At 44.2% G+C, this 24105-nt stretch overlaps 1 protein-coding gene across 5 annotated transcripts; it reads left to right on the top strand.

Moving 5' to 3' along the window:
- The first annotated feature begins 57 nt into the window (after nucleotides 1-57).
- Nucleotides 58-11641, top strand: SLC52A3 (solute carrier family 52 member 3). 5 transcript variants are annotated; one of them, XM_069073876.1, is made up of 6 exons: nucleotides 58-197; nucleotides 3846-4215; nucleotides 4409-4540; nucleotides 6755-7858; nucleotides 10513-10636; nucleotides 10899-11641. In XM_069073876.1, exons 4-6 carry the CDS (start codon nucleotides 6798-6800, stop codon nucleotides 11109-11111), a joined length of 1398 nt encoding a protein of 465 aa, XP_068929977.1. In that variant the 5' UTR covers nucleotides 58-197; nucleotides 3846-4215; nucleotides 4409-4540; nucleotides 6755-6797; the 3' UTR covers nucleotides 11112-11641. The 5 variants fall into 5 exon arrangements, with proteins under 5 accessions (XP_068929977.1, XP_068929976.1, XP_068929978.1 ...); XM_069073875.1 differs by lacking the exon at nucleotides 4409-4540; XM_069073877.1 differs by lacking the exon at nucleotides 4409-4540 and having other exon boundaries at nucleotides 4044-4215.
- The last annotated feature ends 12464 nt before the right edge of the window (nucleotides 11642-24105 follow it).

The raw sequence follows: 24105 nt of genomic DNA on the forward strand, positions 1-24105 counted from the left end.
CCTGCTAGGGAGTGCTGGAGCTGACCTTGCTCAGAAATCTGGCATCTGTTCATGTGAACACTAGGGAGGGCGCTACGCCCCGGACTGTCCCCAGGAGATCAGTAGGGAAGCAAGACTCCCAGTGAGGACAGACTGGCCTGGTCCAGGGCCAGTACTCACAACTCCTCCCTAGTCCTCCTGACAAAGGCTGCCTCCAGGTAAATACTCTTGGGACACAGGGCTCTTGGGAACTACCAAGCTAAGGGGAATAGAGGGAGCTGGGGGGATTATGGTGGGAGAATTGAGGAGGACTTTTGGCCAGGAAGGGCTCCTGCCTTGGGTGGTGGGAGAAGAGCCTAGAGGCTGCCCTGCTCCAGACTGGACACACCTCTGGTTTCATGGGCTCATAGGACAAACCTGTCAGGCACCACGGAGATCATTTAGAGCAACCCCCTTGTTTTCTAGATTAGGGAACTGACAGATGTTCAGAGATGGACTTGCCCAAGATCACACCCCTAATTAAGAGCCCAAGTCAGAACCTGAAACCTGCTCTTCTGGCATCAGATCCAATCTGGAGTCCTCACTGCTCCCAGAGGAAGACTTGCTTCTATAGGCAGCCTTTCCTAACCCCTTTTAATTCTAGTGCCTTCCCTCTCTTAATTATTTCCTATTTATCTTGTATGGAGCTTCTTTGTCAGTTTTTTATTTATTTGCATGTCAGTTTCCCTCATTAGATTGTTAACTCCTTGAGGGTAGTGACTATCTTTTGCTTCTTTTTTTGTATCCTCAGCACCTAGCAAATAGTACCTGGCAGATAGTAGGTGCTTAATAAATAGTCATTGACAGACTTATAGAACTGACCAAGACATAGAAAGCCAGTGTCGTAGGAAGACTAAAATAATAGGATTGAAAAAGTTCAGATTTTTGCAGAAGTCTATATATACCCTTATATTTTCAATCTGGCTAATGATGGATCAATAGGTGTTTATTTATTAGGGCCTTTGGAGGAGTCTGTGGGAGGCTCCACAGGATATCACAGAGAAGGGCTGTTCTTCTAGAGGGCTTAGGATGCAGGCTTGCCTGAGGGAGGAGGATGCCTTGAAGATTTTCACCCCTCCCCTTCCCTAAGGACCCCCCAGTTTCTTGATCCTGCTTTTCTTCATCTTATGGACCTCACATCTTGCTCCATATCATTTACTCATTTCTCTCTAACTGGAAGAAGCAGCTGGAACAGAGTGGAAAGAGCATTGTGGGATTTGGGTTTGGGGGACCTGGGTTTGATTCCCTGCCCTCATTCCCTTACTATGGGATAGAGATCAAGTTAATTCCCTTTTCCCCACTGAAGTCTTTTCTGCCTCTATAAAGTGAGAATAACAGTCCAGCCCCCCTCCTTATAGGGAAGGTTCAAGGATAATTGATTAAGAAATCCTCTGTCAAGGGGTCTATAAAGTGCAAAGCACCATAGACTTGGCAGCTAGCATGAAGTGCTGACTTTTAATAAAGAGACCTAGATTTGGAGTCAGAGGGTTGGACTTCTACTTAACAGTTATGTGACTTTAAACAAGTCACTTCTTTCTGCCTCAGTTGTTGTCTTTGTTTATTCAGTTGTGTCCAGCTCTTCCATGATCTTATTGGGGGTTTTCTTGGCAAAGACACTGGAGTGGTTTGCCATTTTCTTCTCCAGCTCATTTTAACTGGGGAATGGTAGTTGGGAAACTTGAGAAAACAAGATTAAGTGACCTCTCCCAGGTTCACACAGGTAATAAATTCTGAGGCCAGATTTGAACTCAGGAAGATAGTCTTCCTGACTCCATGCCCTCACTGTATCCATTGCACCCCCTAGCTACCCTCTGCCTCAGTTACCTACTCTGTAAATTAGAGCCTGAACTTGATGCTCTTAATGTTCTAAAACCCCTTTCTGTGGTTCTAATCATGCCGCAGCCTAACCATCCAGATGATTTTATTCCTTCCCATTAGGACCTTCCTCTTTAATCAAATCACACTCATGCCAGGCTCTTTCTATTCTGTCCCTTCCATCTCTAAAATACTATGTTCTTCATCCTGGCTGTCTGATTCTGCCAACTAGCAGAAATTCCTATCAGGGATCTTTGGATGGCAGAAGCAGAGATATAGACCTGAAAGGGACCCCAAAATTCCATCTAGTAAAACCCCCTCTTTTTACTGATTAGGAAACCAAGACTAAGAAAAATGAAGTTACATGTCTGAGCTCCCAGAGTAGTAAGAATCCCAGACAGGATTTGAATCTAGTTTCGTCTCTAGAACTCTAGTGCATCTTCACTCCACTCCAATAATGAGGCCAAGGAGCATACCCAGGGAGTTGACCTGCACCCTACCTTGAAGGTTATAGTTTGACAACCTCTGAGATAGTTTGACTGGGAAGACAAACAATTAAAAGCCATTCTAGACAGCATGTGCTTGAGTGTCTGACTGCATGGCATAGACTATAAGTACCAAAACAGTTCAGAAAAAGGAGTGATAACTATGGATTTGAATCCCTGCTTTTGGACTCAAAAGAAAATAGATTTTGAGCTGGAAGGAACCTCAGATGGCACCTAATCCAACCTGAGAGAGGTTAAATATATATGCAATGTCCCACAAGATCATAAAATGATGCAGCTGAGGTCTGGTCCTGGTTCTTCTCACTATGTGACCTTGGGAAATCATTTTCTCTTTCTGAGCCGAGCCTTGGTTTTTTCCCTTTCCAAAAAAGGAGATTGGACTAGGTGGTCCAGAGCCCTTCTCGGACTTATTTCAGGAAGATTTTCTGAGGAGATAAGACCAGATTCTGACCTTGAAGGATAGCCAGGGTTTAAAGAGATAGAAATGGAGCTAGAGCAGTCCAAGTTGTGGAGAACAGTGTGAGTACGTGCCCAAGGACAGAGTGAATTGGATGTGTGGCATCTGACTAAAGAGGAAGACCTTAATGAGAAGGAATGGGATACAATGATGGATGGTTAGAATGAGGTATAATTAGGAGAATCTGAAACTCACAGACTCTATGACTTGAAAGGAACCTTAGAACAAGTAATAACAGCACACAAATGGATCCCAGAAGATGAAAAGTCAAGACACTGAAAATAGAATATCAGCCTAAAAAAGACCTAAGTAAATATTCTGATTAGACAAATGGAATTACTGAGACCCAGAGAAGGTAAGGCATTTGCCCATGGTCACCCAGGAAATGTGATAGAATTGAAAACTTTTTTAGTCTCTTTATTCTTGGGCCTACATCTAATGCTACTTCAGTTATAACAAAACAAACAAAATGTTTTGGAGGAAATGGGACTTTGCAGGAAAGGTAAAATTTAGAACTACTAGATTTTAAGTTGTAGTGGGTAAGGTATTCTGGGGAGATAGCGGAAAGATTGTGAGGGATGAGGGAGTGTGATACAAAGAGTCAGCCTGACTAGAATGGAAAAGGGAGAAGATAATGGCCAGATCCTTAATCAAATCAACCAACTCTTTCAAAACGGGGTTACAAATAAAAAGCAGGAACCAACAAGAAGCCCTTTAAAGAAAGAAAAGACATTAGCTAGGGGAGCTGGGGAAAGGAGGAAAGGGGAGGAATTGGGTTTCAAGATAAAAAGGATTTTGAGGGAGAGTCTCCCAAAGAGAGTTGAGTGACTTGGAATTACAGGGCCGGGGCTCAACCCCGGCTCTGCTACTTAATCCTATGTGACTTTAGGCAAGATCCATTGGGCCTCAATTTCTTCTGTCAAATGTGCTTCAAAGAACTCTAAAGTCCTCTGAGCTTTAAAGTCCTATGAGCTCTTCCCCTAAGAAGGGTGCCAGGGGAGGCAGGAAAGAATCAAGGAATAACTGAAAGAAAATCCCCTTTCTTTCAGGAAGGCTTCCTGAAAATCAGGAGAACTAATCAAGCCAGTTCTGACTCATGAAAAGAAATCAGACAGTTAAAGCTACTGTGAACCTCACCCCTGGATTATGTTCAGCGTCAATGTTTGCCCAATTTATAACATCTAACATGAAGGAGGGATCCCTTTGTTCCCTCAAGGGATAACTGCCTGTCATCTCTTTGGCCCCAGTGTCCCAGCCATTTGGAGGGTGGGGAAGTCTATTTTTCAAATCCATGACAGTATGCAGAGTGAAGAATGATTGGTACAGTGGGAAGTGCAGATCCAAGGACCTGGATTCGAATTCTGTCTCTGTAATTTACTAGACTATCTGGGAAAAACACTGCAACAGGGGATCTTTAAGGTATGTTACTTTAATTATTTAGAATTCTGGTAGAAGGGAATCTAGGAAGGTAGAAGGGAGACCTCCAAGGGTCTCTCCCAGCTCTAAAACTGGGAATCTACTTGGCCCTGTTCCACTGTGGAGATGGTTCATATATTTAGAGCTGGGAGGAACCTAAGAAATTAATCGTTCATCCCTCCCCCTCATTTTATAGATAAAAGAAATTGAGGTGGAGAGGTTAACTTAACCAGGATCACACAGCTACTTTCTGAGGCAAGAATTTGAACCTAGGGCCTCCTGATAACAAATCCAGTGCCCTATTAACTACACAGTGATGTCTCAAGAGGTAAACAACTACCTATCTACTTACTATAGTTCTTCATGTTATGCCATCAGTTTGTCTCATAGCCAAATTTCAAAGCAGTGGAATAACCTGTGAGACAGGTGAACCTCTTAGCACTTCCTGGAGAAACCTCCCTTCCCACTCCCACTAACACTGCTCCTAATACTAATAGTTAGATTAGAGAAACCCAACCGTCACTCAGAAGACTTAACAGATTTCTTTTCTAGGTTTTTCCAAAATCAGTAGAGGAGGAACTAAGAGGGCTATTATTTCCCTACTCCCCCTCCCCTCCATTTCCCTCCTTGCATCCCTTTGGAACCTCCCACAGCAACTCTCTTTACAATCCACTAAAGGATTGAGGGATTGGCAGGAACATTCCCAGGACAATGCTTTTAGGTACAGACCTTATACCCATCCTTGGGAAGGAGTGAGTTAGTGAGTCAAGCTCCCTGCCCTCCCCTGAATAGCTGAAGCAGGGTCAAGGTTATTGCTATGGGGAATAAGGTTGAATGAATGATTGAACAAAGTCTGTCACGCTCCAACAAACATTTACTAAGCATCCACCATGTGCCAAGAGCTGTGCTAAGAATACAATTAATTTTAAAAAAGTCTTTTTTGTTTTAAAGACAGTCCCACCTGGTAACCCAGGGTCATTGGAGCCAACGGCATGCCTATCAGCCCCACCCCTGCTAAACAAGGCCACTCCAGCCACAGCTCCTCCTTGTTTCTATTTCCTTCTCTGTGAAGTTCTAAGACTTGCCCTAGAGAATCCTGGGCCAAGAAAGCTGTGCTCATGAGCACAAGAATGTTATTTAATTTTTCAGCTCCCCAGGAAATTCTCTCTAAACTGGTGAAGTTACAGATGAGTTGCTTATCTGCAACAGGGGAAGGAGTTTCCACCTGCCAAGACACAGGTCCTGAACAAAAACATAAAATTAGTTTCATTCCTGCCCTGCCCCTTCCTGGTTGTGAGACCCAAATCAGGGTTGGGAAAGTGCTTAGAAAAGTATTATTTGCAGCTGATCAAGTAGCTCCCAGTCCCCTCTCAACCCAGGCTGCCCCTTACAATTCTGGCTGGTTAAGGATGGAGGACTAGGGGCTAAGGAAGGTAGTTGTGGGGAGGGTAGGTGGGGTGTGTGGAAAGGGGTAATGGGGAGGTATGAACTTCTGCCTATAGCTGGTGGTTATAGTTAAAGTTACAAGTTATCCTTATGGTTACTGTGTATAGATTAGTAAGAAGCCAGTTCCTCCAGTCACCAAATTGCTCTGTTTCACTCCCACATCCATTTTGATCTCTGTCTTCATTTGAGCTCTATCTCTTTGTGTTTCTCAGCTCTTTTCTCCCAGACTCTTCCTCTCTCATGTCTCTTTCTCACCCTCACTCATTCACTCCTCTCTCCCATCTACTATCTGTTTCTTTTGCAGTCTCTCCCTCTCTGCTGATCCCTCATTCTCTCCCTTTCTGACTCTCAGGCCCTCTGGCTTTCTCACCGTCTCTCCTTTGTTCATTCTATATTTATATCTCTTGGTTCTCCTTGGACCTTCAGGAAACAAGGTCCTTTCTGGCCAATTCGCCAAACTAAACCTCTACTTCAAGCCAAAATGTGCTGTTGGCAACCTCCCCTTTCCCCTCCCACCCGAACCTCCTCACTCACATACACCCAAGTGGTTACTTCATTTTCCCCCTACACCAGACGTTTGTCTCTCAACAATTTTTAAGCTGCCCCCCTCCTGCTTCCCGTCAAACACATATCCTTTCTAGTTTCTACTTGTCCACACTCCTCCCACTTCCCCCAACCCCTCAGGGGTAGAGCTCATATTTGTAATCCATTGTCAAGTTTCCTGGCCATCTGTCTCCTGACCAATGGTCCAACCTCTTCCCCTCTCTGGGCCTCAGTTTCTCCTCTGTATAAAAAGGGGTCCAACTAGGCAGCTCTAAAGGTTCCTCCCAACTCAAACATTCTCTGTCCTTATGCTCCTTTCCAGTGCTGACAGATATTATTCTATGCTGTTCATACTTCTTAATCTGCTCTCACTAAGCTTTGTCAGGAAGGAAGGTAGACAGAGGAGGGGAGAATTTAATGCCAATGATGGGAACAATTTATCATAATATTCCCTCTTGATATTAGCTGCTAAAATATGGGCACAGGGTACAAAAGCTCTGTGGGTATAAATACAGCAAATTAAACAACTTCCTCTTCCCTTCAATACCCATAGACAATCCTGGAAGTCCTCAGGGAACCCCAGAGGAAGAAATTCCATGGCTCTGCTCACCCACCTATTAGTCTGCATCTTTGGCTCTGGCTCCTGGGTGGCCATCAATGGACTCTGGGTAGAGCTGCCTCTGCTGGTAACACAACTGCCTGAGGGTTGGTACCTACCCTCCTACCTCACCATCATCATCCAGCTAGCCAATGTGGGGCCACTCCTCATCACCCTGCTCCACCGATTCCGACCTGGCTTCCTCCCTGAGGTCCCAGTCATCTATGTTGTGCTGGCCCTGGGCACTACTGCCTGCCTCCTCTTCGCCTTCCTGTGGGAGATGACTTCAGTGGTGGCTGGTGTTTCCCATAGCACAGCCTTTCTAGTCCTCACCTTCTTCCTGGCCCTGGTGGACTGCACCTCCTCTGTCACTTTCCTGCCCTTCATGGCCCGCCTGCCAGCACAGTACCTCACTTCCTACTTTGTTGGGGAAGGACTAAGTGGTTTCCTCCCTGCTCTGGTGGCTCTGGCCCAGGGCTCAGGGCTCAACACCTGTGACCAAGTCACCAACAGCTCTACAACCACTGAGCTACCTAAGATCACTAAAGCATCTTTTACGCTTGGCTCTCTAAATATCACTCTGAACCCTGACCTCATCACCAGCACCCCTCAGCTGGAGACCTGCTACATGCCAGCCAACTTCTCCCCTTTTGTCTTCTTTATCCTGCTGACAATCATGATGGCCTGCTGCCTGGCTGCTTTCTTCGGCCTGAATCGGCTCCCTAAGCAGTGGGAACTTTCTACTGAGGATCTCCTAGTCAGCCAGGTGACTCTCAGATCCTTCCAGCTCCAGGAAACCTCAACTGGCAGCACCAACAGAGACAGCTGCCTATCAGTGGCCCTGCCTGAGGAGAAGAGGACCACTGTCTGGCCATGGGCCCAATTAGCCTTCATCTATACTCTGGTGATCTTCACAAATGCCCTCACCAATGGAATCCTCCCTTCTGTTCAGACTTACTCCTGCATGTCCTATGGTTCTGTGGCCTACCACCTGTCTGCAGTACTTAGTGCCATGGCCAACCCCCTCGCTTGTGTCTTGGCTATGTTCCTGCCCAATAGGTAGGTGATCCTGGCCCCTGGAGTGTCCCTCCATTGGAAGGGTGGAGAATGGGGTAAGCAAGAGTTAGGGACAGGAAAAGGAGAGGGTAACAAGGAGCAGCCCCACAGAGAGACAGAATGATACAATGCATAAAACATTGACCAGGAAACAAGGACCTCTAGGATCTAATCCCAACTCTGCCATTAACTTGGGTAAATCACACCCCCCTCTCTTAGCCTCAGTTTCTTCTCCCTTTAGCCCAGTGCTTCTTAAACTGGGGGTTACCACACCATATGAGGTTGAAGAAAATTTGGCAACAGTAAAAGAAACACCCAACTATCAAACACATGATGAATCTGAAGTGTTTCTGGCAGCATTTGCCCTGTTGCTTCTCACAGCTTCACTATAGCCTTGGTTCTGAGCAAAAAGCATGCCTACTTTGCACTGCACACCCCCTCAGGATACAACAAACATTACCGGACAATAAAAACGGATCTTGAGCAAAAAAAGTTTAAGAAGCCCTACTCTAGTCTAGTCAAAATAGACCCACAAAAAAAAATAGACCCACAGATGGAAGGGCCCATAGGCCCAGAGTCCATCAGGTCCAACGGTTCTTTTTTTTTTTTTTTTTTTATTTTTTTTTTTGTTAAAGCAATCGGGGTTAAGTAACTTGTTCAAGGTTACACGGCCAGTTATTTCTGGGTGTGGTGCTGAGTATCTGACCCAGGTCATCCCGACACTGGAGCCGGTGCTCTTACTCGCTGTGCTACCTGGCCCACTCCCCAGTCCAAGGGTTCTTAACCTGGATTCTGTGGGCTTGGCTTTTTAAAAAAAAATTATATTTTCTTGCATATTTTAAGATATTATTCTGAAATGAATTCTATGATGCAAAAATCAAAACTAGTGATCTAATCTAACCTGCTCATCAACGCAGCAGATAAGGAAATTGAGGCCTAGAGATATTAAGTAAATTACCCTGTTTAATATTGATTGATTGACATATTTATGTTATAGACCAAGTTTAAATAAATAGATAATTAAATAGATAATAAATAATTAAAGATAAATTGAAGAGGAAGAAAACACCAATGACTAAAACTAAAAGGATATAAAAGGGAAGCTTCCTTGAGTGGATAAAGCCAAAACTGAGCTTAGAAGCTACGTGTTCTCAGATGTTGTTTTTGTTGTTGTTTAGTCCTTTCAGTCACATCTGACCCTTTAACACCCCTCTTGGGATTTTCTTGGGAAAAATACAGGAGGGGTTCAACATACCCTTCTCCATTTAATTTTACTGATAAGAAAACTGGAGGCAAATAGGGTTAAGTGACTTGCCCAAGGTCACACAGCTAGTATCTGGGGTCAGTTTGAACTCAGGTCTTCCTGACTCTCAAGTCTCAGCAGTGCTCTATCTGCTGCTACACCTGGCTGCCTATTCTTGGATAAAGAGGTACTAAATGTCAAGAAGTAGTATTTGAACCTGGGTCCTCTGTTTCTGGTGCCATTGAATGCTCCTTCCACTGGACCACACTGATCTTTCAGGTCCTATCCACCTGGAATGGCCTGTGTTCTAAGGTTCCCTTCCAGAGCAAAGGCCAAGAGCATTTCTATCTCTGGGCTAGGGCCAGGTCCAGATGTCTGAGTTTGTGGCAAGTCACTGAAGTCATCTATCCACATTAATTCTTCCCAGTCATAAAAATTTTGACACTATTAAAAACACTATTATCCTTTTTGATTCTCCCACATCTGGGTGGAAGCAAGATTGATGGTTGGAAATAGAGAAGAGGGATCATGGATGAATTTAGCTGCTGGGCTTCTTTGGATTCCATGTCCCAATTGAGTATCACCTTCCACCTCAAGTATAGGAGGGCTGGCAGATACCAGAGTGAATAAGTAAAATACCAAAGGATTTTTGTGGACATATAAGCCTGTGTCATAATATAAATTGTATTTCCCTTGTGTGCAGAGCCCTATATTAGGGGTTATGGGACTTGGGGAAACAAAGACACCAAAGATACTGTCCCTCCCCCTCCAGAACATTACAGGTTCTTGACTGAGAAAATGTTCACATACAGAAAAAGAGCTTAAGAACATGTAAAGTGTTAACATAAACAAGTCCAAATGAATGAAAATCAGAGCTTAGAAGGACCTTAGAAAGTAGATAAGGATATGGCTAGAGACCTGTGACTTCATTTGTGGAAGGGAATTCTCAAATGAAAAAGATGGTTCACCTTTCCCTGGAGTCTTAGGAAGTTGCCTAGCATATGGGGAAGATCAAAAGTTAGAAAGTCAGATTTGTCAGAGGCAGGACTTGAACCCAGGTCATGCTAGGTTCAAGGGTGGCTCTGTCATCTATGTGAGTGTTGGAAGATACCCTAATCAGACATTGTCATCATTACAGATCAGGAAGCTGAGGCTTAAAAAGGAAAAGAAACTTCCCCAGAGGGATACAGAGATTAAATAACCGCCCCCCCCCCCCCCCCGGGTCCCTAGGCTACTAGAAGGCGATCCAATGTATGTGGATCCCAATCATGTTTGGATCAGATAAAGGCTTCCCCTTAGAAGCTTACTTTGGAGGTGTGTATATGGGAAAGAAGTTAAAGGTACACTTTGGACAGTGACAAGTGAGCTGGGGACACTTCCCATCCCATCGTAACTTTTTTGCTTCCCTCCCCAGGTCTCTCTTGTGGCTGGGAGTCATCACAGTGGCAGGCACTGGTTTTGGAGCCTACAACATGGCCATGGCTGTCCTGAGTCCCTGCCCTCTGCTGCAGGGCTCCCGCTGGGGAGAAGCTATCATCGTAAGTAACTTCTGCCCTTCTCTACTCTCTCCACTCTCTCCTTCCGTCCTCCCCTCTTCTCTCTGTCTCTGCTTCAGTTCCTTCTAGACCAGAGTAAGTATCAGACCATTGGTCTGGTTTTGGGGTGGGGAAGTCACCTCAGGTAGCCTCCCATTGGTGCTAATGGGGCTTCATTTACCCTGGCAGGTCAGCTCCATAGGGTCCTTTTTTGTCATGAGGATCCTGTCTGAAGGGAAGGGGTGTGTCTCCTTTGTGCTTTCAGGTTATCTCTTGGGTGCTTTTCACTGGGACCCTGAGCTACGTGAAGGTGATGACTGGGGTGCACCTGCGTGACCTGAGCCACAGTGCCCTCGTATGGTGTGGCGCAGCAGAACAAGTGGGTTCTGCATTTGGGGCGATACTCATGTTTCCTCTTGTCAATGTGCTGAACCTTTTTAAGTCAGCTGATGGAAGTAACCAGCTGTGCCCCAGGTGATCATGCACCAAGACAACTTTTCTGGACTGAATTTCACTTGGGCCAGGAGAGCCAAAGCCATGGAGAGTCAACCACATCCCCATCCAAGCTTCCCTTGGACACTGGGACCCTCAGACACTGGAAGGACACCTCCAGCTCTCCTCTGCCCTCTTTTACTCCCAGCAGGGTTAAAGCTTCCATAACATGAGCCAACAGGGAAGACCCCTCTCCTATCTTCAAGAGTCACAGCCACAAATTCCACCATTAGGTAGTCACGACCTTGGTCAGTGTTTTTAGAAACCAGTGTTATTAACTTTGGGGTACATGCTCTACCTCTGGGGAAAAGTAGCCTAGCCCACAGGCCAAGTTACCTGGAACCCTGAGAGGTTAAGGAACTTGCCCAGGAGCATACAGTCAGTATGTGACAGCAGTAAGACTTGAACCCAGGTCTTTCTGAGACTTAGCTTCTATCTACTACAGCACTCTGCTTTTGTACTTCAAATAAGTTCATGCATTCATTTCTGAGATCAATAAAATCATTTTTCTACTTATTCAATGCAACAATTATCTATTAAATGCCTGATACTGTGCTATGCACTGGGGATACAAAGAGGAAATGTAAAAAAAAAAACCTCACATCCCTCAAGCTTACATTCTAAAGGGGAAATTCAATTTGTAAATAGAAAAACAAGCATAAGGATAAGAAGAGTGTGCTAATAACTAAGCATATTGAGAGGAGCTTCCCATAGGAGGTGGTATCTGAGCAGAGGTTTTAAAAGACGCTAAGGAGTCGGAGGGTCAGAGGAGAGACAGAGAGGGGAAGATAGGACAACATGAGATAAACCTGAAATGGCAGGCTTAGGGTTAGCTTAGGAGGAGTTTTAAGTGCCAGTTTGAAGGGTTTCTATTTTATCCTAGAAACAGTCCATAGGTCTGAAGAATGGCATGGTCTGACCTGTGATTCAGGAAGAGTATATTGCACTTGCATGAAGAACAGACTGAATAGAGACTGCAGAGAGGAAAGACCAAAGTTAAAACCAACTAGGAGCTTATTACAATAGTCTAAGCAAGAGGTCTGAAGTAAACTGCTAGCCATAATCTTCCATTTTTTGAGTCCCGCCTAGGTCTCCATTTTGGGAAGGTTAGCCAAGCTTAGTTCCCCACCAGAAAGTGCTTCTGACTTTCTGAATTTCAATACCCTTCTCCTACCCCCATACTTTCACCCAATCAATTTTTCTCCTCCCTTTTATATGCTTTCTTCCCCCATTAGAATTCAAACTTCTTGAGGGGGGGGGGGGGGAACCCTGGTTTGTTTTTTTTTACTTGTATTAGTATCTCTCCTACTTAAACAAAATTCCTGGCAAACATTACTTAATTACTAGTTTGTTGCTAGTCTGATGCCGGAACTGAAATGGTAGTTTGAGTGAAGAGAAAGAGATAAATGACAGATATATAATTAGAATTGGGGGAGGGGTGATAAAGGAGGGAGAGGAAGCAAAGATTACTCTTCAGGTTGTAAACCTGAATGGGAACTATATATATTTTGGATATTTTGGTCTTACTCTCACGTGCATAGATAATGGTCACTGAACATATGTAATCTAATGAGATCACAGAGAGAAACAGAAAAAGAAAAAAGTAGAGGGAGAGAAGAGACTAGGACAGCTTTGAGGTACACCCACAGTTGGACGTAGAACACAGATCCCATACATGCAACAAGTAGGCTGAGAAAGAGTGATCAAGGAAAGAGGGAAAGAGAGCAGGGTCAAAGAAGTCAGAAGACAGAATCTAAGAGGAAGATGTGATTAACAGCATCAAAACCTGCAGAGAAATCAAGGTGGGTGAGTTTTAACTATAAAAGGAAGAAGGCATATCAGATGCTAGCTGGAGGAGGTGGGAGGGTCAATTGAAGGTTTTTTAATGATGAGAATGACCTGGGTGACCCATGTAGTGTGGAAGGAGCCTCTAGAAAAGGAGAGGTTAAAACTAGAGAGAGATCAAAGGGGCAAGATCCAGGAATAGACAAAAAGGGATGGGGATCAAGGGCACAGGTAGAGGTTGACCTTGGCAAAGTAAAAGGTAGCTTCTACCAGAAACTAAGTAAAATGGGGCAGATGAAGGTGAATGAGGTATAGAATTAAAAAGAGAGTTCCCAATGAATGGCCTGTCAGTAAAGTAGAAGGCAAGGACCTCTCCTGATAGGACAAGAGAAGCATGGTTGGTGTCTAAAGCTCAAGAAGAAAAACGGTTTGGAACTGCAGAGTCTGGGAGAGTGAAAAATAGTCAATCAGGGGAGAATAAGAGGATTGCTGTGCAGCAATGAGCCTCCAGTTGGGATAAAACAACTTATCTTTTGATGGGCCTAATATGATTTCCGACTGCAGCAAGGGTAGAAACTGAATATGGAGAGCATAACCTAGAGTGGGGGGTCTGTCAAGGCATAAGCAAAAACAGCACAAGGGGGCAACGGATTAAAAACTGGTCTATACAACCATTGCATGAATCTATAAAATCAGCTTTTTATCTTTTTCAAGACAAAGAGAATCAGAGCTCATAACTATTCCAGGATCAGGAAATCTCCAAATTTCAAGAGATGAAAGGAGTTTAAAACTGTCAAGACTGGAAGAGACATTAGAATAATTATAACAATTAGTGATAAGTACAACAATACTAGCATTTACATAGCTCGTTCTGGGTTTGAGGAGTGATTTACCTAAATTCTCATTTGGTTCTCACAACGATCCTTTGCTTTTATTGCCCCCATTTTGTAAATGAGGAAATTGAGGCCTAGACAGATTAAGTGACTTGGCCAGAGTCACAGAGTAAGTGTTCAAGCCAAGATTTTCACTCAGGTCTTCTGAGACTCCAGTTCCAGCACTTTATCTACATCACCAATCAATCAGTTATGTCATCACTAGCATTTGTATAACATTTTAATATTTGCATATCATCTTATTTGATCCTTACAACAACCCTGTGAAGTAGATGTTATCCCCATTTTGTTGAGGAAAGTGGGGAAAAGGTTAAGTGACGTGCCTATGCTCACACATCTAGTAAGAATCTAGTTCAGTATTTGGAGTCAGGTTTTCCTCACTCCAAATTCAGCCAGTTGGTAGAGTACTGGACCTAGAGTCAGGAAGATTCATCTTTCTGAGTTCAAATCTAGCCTCAGACACTAGCTATGTGACCCTGGGTAAGTCACTTTGCCTCAGTTTCCTCATCTGTAAAATGAACTGGAAAAGGACATAGCAAATCACTCCAGTATCTTCATCAAGAAAACCCCAAATGGAGTCACAAAGAGTTGGATAGGAATGAAAAACTCAACAACATCCACTATACTACCTAGCTGCTTTAGAAAACAGTATCAAACTAAGTATGGTGGGTCTCTCAAGCTTGGCAACTCTGAGATGAAGTAAGTTAAATCAATAAATTTGGCATCAATATAGTGAATTCCAGGGAGTGTGGGCATCACTGGGATGCATAAGGAGGAGTTAATTAGCCTAGCTCAAAAATAGAGGTCAAAACTCCTGTGCCAATCCTTTGAGTAGGCCCAGTATTTCCAGGCTGAGAAAATCTCTACAATATCTCAGGTGATGGAATCACAGACTCATAGATGAGTTGGAAGAGACCTTAGAATGCATCTAATCCAAACCAACTTTCTCATAAAGTTTCTCCTTATCCTCACCCTCTGTGGGCAAAGAAAGTAGTCTTTCTAGAAACAGCTTTGTTTCAGCTATTCAAGTGCCTTTAAACCTTGTCTTTGATTGTGTCAAGTCTTTGTTGGAAACAGTATACATTTGTGTTGCCCTTAATAGACTTCGGAGTTTGGAGACCTTCCCTGGCCTTACTAGGCCTAATGTCATTACATGGAACCCACAGTGGGAGGAGCTTGCTGGAAGAGCAGAATAGGAAGAAGCAGAGCAGATAAAAGCTCAAGTATGAACTGGGACCAAGCAGAGCTAAGAGAGAGAATATCTGTGATGTCATCACCCTGTTGTTCTGTGTTGGTATTACTTTGTCAGACAGAAGCACTCTGTTGATTTGTGTTGATTTCTCAGACAGAAAGTGAATTGATGATAGTGCCAACAATGTGTATAAATATTGTAGTAGCCCTGTTGAGCTTTGTTTTCCTAGAAACAGAAACTGTGAAGAGCTTGGAGTGGAGCAGTCCCCCTGAGATATGGAACAGGAGCAGAGAGCTGCCTACTTGTGAATCCAGGCAAGAGTTGGGAGTGGCCAGCCCACGGAAGAAGAGTCATGGAGTTTAGAAGTCAGCATCAAGTTAAGATGAAAGAGGTACTTGGGTACACAGTGCTAACCGATGATATTGTAACTTACTGTGACCTAAGGGTAGATGGCCTTTGTACTTTCCGCTACCCCTCCCTTGAGGATGATTGGAAACCAGCCTGGAGTCAAGATGAAAGAAGACTTGATTTGGATACTCTATATTGACTGAGGAGATTGTGACTTACTGAATGATATGTTTTGTTTAAGACTATGTGGCCACCTTAGTAATAAGTTGTTATATTATGTTGTTGTGAATGTTTTGCTTTAGTTTATTGCTGAATCAAGAGAGAGTTCACTATAGTATACGATTAGATCTTTAAAGTTATTCACAGCAGCAGCCCTCAGGAGAGCTGCTCATGATTGGCTTTACACCCACCAGAAGCTAATGCCCTTCTCCCAAACCACCTTGTCTTCAACTACATTGTATTTATTCTCTTTATAGTTACTTTGTTTCTACTACTGTATGTAACTTGTCTTCACAATTAGAATAGAAATTTCTTGCACAAAATGATTGACTCTATTTGTATCTCTCTACTTCCATCACAGTGCCTGGCACATACGTGTTTAATAAGAACTGATTGCTAGATTACAGAAGAGGAAACTGAAGCACAGAATGAGCAGGATCTTTGTCGAAAGAGTGCATCTATAATTGGTGGCCGAGCTAGGAATAAGAAATCGGTTCTCCTAATTCCTCCTAGTCCAGGGCTCCATCCACCTGCAACAGAAAGAAGAGTTTTCTCAGACTGTTCAGCCACTCCCACTTGTCATCTCCCATACATGCCTTTCCTTTCCACCCACTACTCCAAGTTCCTCTGATCCTTCAAGTGCTGCCAGTTATAACACAAGAGAAGTAGCCTTGAAGAGGCACAAAATGTACCCAAAGGTTTTCCGTTTTTCCCACATATCTGGAGCAGCCTCACACTTCCTGAGCCTGGGAAATGAAAAAAAGCATTCAATACAAAAGGTTAGGTTTCAATCCACAAGTCTTTACTGACACTTGGAAGCAGTTCTGAAGGAGCTGGGGCTGGGGCTGGGACTGGGAGAGGGAGAGGGAGGAAATGGAGCCGAGTGGAGACAGAGAGGAGAGGGAGGGGAAAATCTGTGCCTGGCTCTATGGAGGATTCCACAGAAGATAGCTCAGCTTTACCCAGACAAAACCAATCCAAGTCAAACAGCTCAAGGCTGAACTGTCTTTAACTATAAGTACACAGAGGATGAGGTCAGTGTCAACTAGGAGAATCAGAGAAGACTTTCTACTCCCTCCCCTTTCTCCTCCTCCTCTTCCTTCTCTTCCTCTCTACTCCCATTTTGCCTTCGAAAAAACTGAAAATATCCCAAAACAGAAATGTCACCCAAGTATGTAAATAGCACAGCTGGTCAGACACAGGTCCTGGGACCCCAAATCCAGCATGCTTTCCATTATGCCACAGTATGTCCTCAGATTATAGGAAGGAGCTTGAATGTTCCAGAAATGGTGAGATGGGACTGTTCTGGCCAGAGTAGACACTGTATGTATCAAGGAGGCCAGGGAGTTGACAACAGTAACAATTGCTCATCTGTTTCTAAAGCTATACAACTTGCAAAGTACCAACAGCCTTTTAAAGGAGGTAGTGTAGGTTTCTTATCCCCATGTTACAGACAAAACTGAGGCCTAAAAAGGGAGAGTAATTTCACCAAGGTCACAAGGAGAATTAAGTGACAATGGCAAGCCTAGATGACCAGTCCATGGTACATTGTGACAAGTACAATTAATTCCATTAACCTCCAGACCAAGGGACTGGGGCTAGTTGCCCATTCTCTCTTTTTTTTCTTCTCTTATAGAGTATTTATTTAAATATCTTTCTTTCCTCATTTCATAGGACTATAGATTTCGAGGTTGAAAAGATCTTAGAAAAAATTGTAGTACAGTGGGAAAAGCCATGATCTTCAGAGGACCTGGGTTCAAATCCTACCTCAATCATTTATCACTTTGGGCAAGTCATTTAACTTTTCTGGACTTCAGTCTCCCCCACAAGAGGAAAATATATGACCTCCAAGAATCCTTTCAGCTCTGAGTCTAGAGTCCCAGTTTCACCTGTTCATTTTATAAAGGAGGAAAACAGAGCCAAGCAGGTTTTGAGTGGCAGAAAGACCCAGCCTCCACATTCTGATTCCAAATTCAGCTCTTTCCGTACACACTGTGTCACAATGTTCCAAAATTCAGATACAAAGCCCACGGGACCTGTTCACAGGATTCCCTTCCCCTGGGGTCAGACACTTGAATCAGAGTTCACTCCAGTCCCTCAGAGACAGGTAAGATGCAAAGGCCTACAGGATGAGGATGAGGGAAAAAAGGAGAGGGAAGATGGAAAGAATCTTACCCACCAGGAGAGCTAATTAGGAAGAAGGTCCAAATTGCTGAGTCTGTTGAATAAAGCAGCTTGTTTCTAAATCTGCTGGAAGCCCTCAGGGCCTGCCTCATTCATTGATGGAAACCCTTGCTTCTCCCTGCACCCCACCCCCACCCCTAGAATCTGGCCTACTTTGTCTGAAATTCCACCATTAATGCTTCTTTCCCTTGGAAGAATCCTAGAACAGAATATCAGAGATAAAGAACTTTAAAGAGCTATGAATCACACTTCTTCATTATACAGATGAGGAAACTGAGGCCCCCAGAGGGTATGGGCTTGTCCAAGGTCATACTTTTGGTCAAAGGCAGATTCAGTGGTAAAACTCTGCTCTCCTGAGCCTTAATCCAGCATATGCTTTCCACAGCACAAATGCTGACTTCCTGATGTTATAATGGGTCATGTTTCTCACCCCAAAGAAAAGGAGAATGCCCTGCTCCCAGAGCTATGAAGGAAAGCACTAAGGAATTTCTTCCTATACTATGACCAATTTTCATGAGGAAGAAAATTGATATATATAATGAAAGTATTCCATCAATCATCCTTACTTACCAAACCTTTCAAAAAACCCAGTTTCCCATTGGATGTACAGAGGGAACTAGCCATAGACACATGATACAGTGAAAAGAATCCTGTACTTAGCATAAGAAAGCCTAGGTTCAAATCCCAGCTCTGCCACTTACTAGGTATGTGAATTAGGGGAATCCCTTTACCTTTCCACATCTCCTTTTCCTCAACTTTAAAAGAAGGTTGGACTAGATAATTTCTAAGCTCTCTGCTAGCTCTAAATTTTATGATCCTATGACTCACGCAGGGTCTCAACTAGAAAAATGGGGCAAATGGGCAGGGGTTAGGGGAAGGAGAAGTGGTATCTTGGAGACTGAGATAGTGGGAAATGAGAAGGGTAAGGAACCTGGGAGGCCAGAGTATTTGAAGAGAACCATAGCTGGGGTGAAGTCTTAAAGTCAAGTGCTAAACTTATTGGGGGATGAGGAAAAAGAGTAGTCTTGAGGTTCATAGATGCCAACCACAAACATCTGGAGGTCAAAAAATGTAAAGAATGTAAGAAGGAAGATTCGAACAAGGCAGTGGGGAGCAAGGAGCATGGTAACTCTTCTTCTTAGCCCTATCTCAGGCTACTCAGAGAAGGAGCAGCCAGACTGAGAGAGAATGGCAAGAGATGGCAACCTCAGAAGAATCAAGGTTTCAGTGAGTAGCAGATGATGAAAAGTATGAGAGAGGAAAAAGTCCAGGAAGGAGGGAAGGCTGCTTACAACACAGGAAGATTCAGAGGAATAGTGGAAGGGGAGGGAAGAGAAGGAGAGTTCGAAGGGCTAGGGCTGAATTTATTGGAGTAGGGAAGAAGGGAAGAAAATTGGCATAGGAGTGTTCCTGGCCAATCCAACTGCTGAATTCTGACTGATTCTAAATATCCCGTGTAACAACATAGGTGTGAAAGGCTCCTTCTCATCCTAAATGTTGGTACTTGGGATTATGCACCATGTCCCAGTACCAGGTTTTTGTTTCTGTTGCGAGAGGCTCCCCTCCACCTCCACCCCCACCCCCCACGCCCCATCTCTGAGGCATCTCCTTTCTCTCTACGTCAACAACCTTGCCTTGAAATGTAGCTCAGCTCCACCAGGTGGCCCTATGGCTCAAGTCAGAGGAGTGGTAAACTGGGAGAAGAACATATATGGAAGGGGTCAGGCATGATTAAAGCTAAAAGGGGCTCTTTTTACTGTTGTTTTTCACTCGTGTCTGTGACCCCATTTGAGGTTTTCTTGGCAAAGATACTGGAGTGGTCATTTTCTTCTCAGGAGAGTTTTACAGATGTGGAAACTGAGGTAAACGGGGTTAAGTGATTTGCTCAGGGTCACACAGTAAGTATCTGAGGCCATATTAAATTCAGGAAAATGAGTCTTCCTGACTTCAGGACCAGCTCTCTATCCACTTAGTCACCTAGCTGGATTCTAGTGAGCATCCCTCACTTTAAAGATGGGAGCCAGAGAAGGGCAAAGAGTTTCCCAAGACCATAGGAGGAGTTTTGAACCCACATCCTCAAAAAGAAAAAAAATTTTGAAGAGAATAAAATGAGGCAGCTAGGTGGCACAGTGAGTAGAGCACCAGCCTGTAATGTAATGTCAAGGAAAGGCAGCTTCCCAAGGTTCAAAATACCAGCATAGGTGCTCTCCATTTTATTCAGTGACCAACCAAGAACAAAGAAGATCAAAACATGACATCATTCAAAATACAGCATTTACTAAGTGTGATTAAATAATCTCCAAGTACTATCCCACCCCAGGACCTTCCAATCATTCAATCAATTACAAAGTCCCTGTCCTAAATACTACTCCACCCCTAGGCTGTACCTTCATTTAGTCCACCACAAAGCCCCTCTTCTCAAATGGAGATTAGTTTCCAAACATAAGTAAAATACCTTCATTTGTTCAATCACAGAGCACAAAAAGGTCAAAAGTTCCCCACCCCTGGATCACAATTGAATCTACCCCAGAGTTACATCAAGTTTAAGCACAGCACTTAATACCCAAATGGAGGTCTTTTCTTCATCTTGACACAAGGCGAGGCAAGTTCTCAGCAATCTTAGTTCCTGGGGAGACAAAGCTTAGCAAGGCCACAAGATACATTGCCAGTCCCTTCATTAATTCATCCTCTGTCTGTAGAACAGTCCTAGAACCCCTGAAAACATTAGCAAAACCCTCTCCCAGGATTTCTGTAAACATACAACAAGAAAATCCTTCTTCAGGGCTTCTGAACCAACAGAAAGTTTCCCAGACCCCTGCAACAACAGCACTGTCCTTCACCAGTGGACAGTATTCACTCTCTGTCTGCAGGACAGTCTCAGGAGCTCTTAGCCAACAGCCAGGTTCCAGGACTTCTTCAACAAAAGGACTGTCTTTCACCAGTGGACAAATCTGGCAAAACAACATCAAAACAGACACAAAGTACCAGCAAAACAGCCATGTCTCCTCAGTCCTTGGCAGCTCCGGGGGCAGGTCTCAAAAGTCCAGGGCAATTCAAAGTGGCCCCCCAGCAATTCTTTCAGTCTCTCTCTGCCTCCAAGAGGTGCTGCTTCCAAAAAGTTCTTCTGCCTCTCTCCTGTCTCTCCAAATCTACGTCACCAGCTCCTCCTAGCTCAGGACTTTCTTTCACATGAACAAGTCCATCCCACAGGTGGGATTAACAAGCTCTGGGTTTTAACACAATCAATTTAAAAACCAAGCCAATACAGGGGAATCTTTAATTGCCATTACTATCACATGGCCCTGGAATCAGGAGGACCTGAGTTCAAATTGTCAAATACACTTGACACACTTACAAGTTGTATATGACCTTGGGCAAGTCACTTAACTCCAGTTGCCTGTCTTCCCCCTCCAAAAAGAAAGAGTATAAAATGAGATCTACATATGAAAGTCCTTTTAAAAAAGACTAAAAAATTTCAGAGAATTGTGATTTAGAGTTACAAGGGGCCAGAGAGGCCATCTAGTCTAATCTCATTTTACAGATGAGGAACTGAGGCCAAGAAGACTAAGTGACTTGCCCAAGGTCACATGATGTTTGTACCGACAGAAGGTCTCAGATCCATACCCTCTGACTCCATATCCAGCACGCTTTTCTGCTGCAGTACTGTTTATAAGCTAAATATTGTACTTTTTATTTTTTAAGTCTGAATCTGTAATTTCATCAGTGCAGAAAACCTACAGTGACTCTCAAGTGAAAAACTTTCAAAGCATATATCAGCAACAATTTTGCAATTTATAGTTTTAGAGATTTGCCCAGAGCACTGACAGATTACAGCATTCTCCAGGTCACAGAGTCTGACATTTTGTTCTACAGGCAGGCCTTGAACCCAGGTTAACCCATCAAGGCCTTACCTGTTCCCCCTATGCTATATTCCCTCTCACAATTATCAATGTAAATACAAAGTCATAAGAATTGATAAGATGACTTTTTCCAAAAAGAGACTAACTTTAGGTTTGCTGATAATTTACAGTGTGACCCTTACATGTGTCACTACTCTTTCTTTGGACCTCCTTTGTAAGACAGTCTAGCTCTGACATCCCATGTTTGATGTTCTAAAGTCCTTTAGAGGTCCAGTATTCTATGTTCTCTGGGGTAGCTAAGTGGCAAAGTGGTGCTGACCTGGGGTCAGGAAGACTTATCTTCCTAAGTTCAAATCTAACCTCAGACACTTGCTAGCTGTGTGACCCTGGGCAAGTCACTTCACCCTGTTTGCCTCAGTTTCCTCATCTGTAAAATGAGCTGGAGAAGGAAATAGTAAACCCCTCCAGTATCTGTGCCAAGAGGAAGACATGACAGAAACGACTGAACAACAGTGTTCTATACTCTGAGGTCCCTGTCAGCTCTGGTACTCTGTATTTTATAATTCTGAGATTCTATTATTCTAGTAGTCTACGATTCTGAGAGTCTATGCACCAGAGATTTTCCATACAATGACTTCTGGTGCTCTCTGGACTCAGAACAGGGTTGGATTGAGAGAAGGAGGTAAAGTGAGATGGTGGGTGATGGGGGCAGGGACATAATAAGAACCTTGGTTATCTACTGCCTGACCCCGTTGCTTCCCCTCGGGAAGTGGCTTCCAACCCACCCACCCATCCTCCCAGCTGACGTGTGCACAGCCCTCCCCAGCCCAGCTCTCTAACCCTTCCCTTTGTCTGTGGGACTCAGATGGATACGCTTCCCATTAACCCCTTCACGGCCTCAACTCTCCAGTGTGCAGCTGTCATGCCTCCCCCTCCAAGAAGAGGGGAGAGTAGAGGGAAATCGGCCGATGCATAGGGACCCCTTCTCCGCCCCATAGTTAATCACAATTAGGGAGAGGCATGTCAACTTCAAGGCTAGCCTCATCCATCACCCAGCAGCCAGCCTGAGCTAAGGGGGTGACCCAGATCCAAATGGCTCTGCAGGAGTTGGGGGGAGGGAGAGGCCAAGGATGGAGATCTCCACTTTCCCCTATATTGCTCCTAGGGAGATTTATCCCTTGGGAAAATCTGCAATATTGGCTCACCTCCACTCCTGCTTGGGCTTCCTCACCGGCACCTCCCTCCACTCCACCTCTCCCACCATGGTAGATTCAAAGAACTGGAACAGCCCTCCTATTTGGGAGGACACCAAGGCCCCTGATAAGAGAAAGAACCTTCTCTGGGTCACACAAAGAGGCAGAACCAAGATGAGAACACAACTCCTAACTTAGCTGAGGATTCTTTCATTTTATTCTTTTCTCAATTTATTAATAAACAACATTTTTTTAGGCACTGATGTTGTAAAGGGGCTGTATAAGATAAGCTCACATGGTCTAGATAAAGAGAAAAGATAGGCTTTTTTTCTCCCACTGACTTGCTTGCTGTGTGGCCTCTAACAAGTCACTTCCCTCTCTGGTCTTCAGTTCCTTTATCTGCAATTGGAATAAATGGCCCTTGGGCTCCTTTCCAGCTCTGACATTCTGTGTTCTAAGGTAACTTCCAGCTGTGACATTCTAAAATCTGTGGGCATTTACCCATGTCCACTTTAACCCAACAAGCACTTAGTTTCACTATGTGCAAGAAATGTACTGAATATATGTACTGAAATGAGGAGTGTACATGCTTAGAGGAGAATGACCCTACTTGACCCCATGTGTGGGACATGAGCAGGGCCTTAAAGCATGAGCCGGATAAGGCTGGATAGAGGGAAAATATTTGGGATTAGAGGTCAGGGGTGTAACAGGGATGTGGGGGAAAGCAAAGCAAGAAGTGGAATAATTAACTGGAAGACAATAAAATTTACATGGTGGGGACGTTTGTGTGAATTTTGGAGCAAGAGAATTTTAATGAAATAAGGACGGGGAAATGGGTGCTCCCGAGTCCGCCCCTCTCCCCCCAGGATTCCAGGCATGATTATTGAACACAGAACATCAAAGCAGGAAACAATAACTCACTTTTATATTGAGTTTTAAGAGAAAGAGAATAAACATTTACATAGCACCTACTATGTGCCAGGCACCCGATCAGGACTTTTACATACATCTCATTCGATCCTAATTTTGAAAAGTGGTGTCCAGGTAGAGACAACATGGAAGGATCCAAGAAAATACAACACTGAGTGTCAAAACCACAAGGAACCTGGGAGCACGGAAGGTCGGATTGGGGAGGAACCTTTTGGAATATCGGGAGGACTGAGACTGCCAGGCTGAGTGTCCGGACTCCTTGGACTTTCGGCCGCAGCCACTTTAGCGCTGGGGGTCTTGACTGGGTTCAAAGGATTCACTCTCCGAGTTGCCCCCACCCCCAGTTTTTGGTCTGAGAAGCCGCTAGGGGGCGGCA

Source organism: Petaurus breviceps, unplaced genomic scaffold (genome assembly GCF_028583685.1).
Source record: "Petaurus breviceps papuanus isolate PSGF00001 unplaced genomic scaffold, PetGlider_PUasm1.0 90879, whole genome shotgun sequence".
Lineage (NCBI taxonomy): Eukaryota > Metazoa > Chordata > Mammalia > Diprotodontia > Petauridae > Petaurus > Petaurus breviceps.

Bases quoted from the DNA above. Each gene is read 5' to 3' on its own strand.
- SLC52A3 (XM_069073876.1), top strand. From the start codon at position 6,798: ATGGCTCTGCTCACCCACCTATTAGTCTGCATCTTTGGCTCTGGCTCC. The intron at 7,859-10,512 runs GTAGGTGATCCT...TTCCCTCCCCAG, and splicing joins GCTATGTTCCTGCCCAATAG to GTCTCTCTTGTGGCTGGGAG. The intron at 10,637-10,898 runs GTAAGTAACTTC...TTGTGCTTTCAG, and splicing joins GCTGGGGAGAAGCTATCATC to GTTATCTCTTGGGTGCTTTT.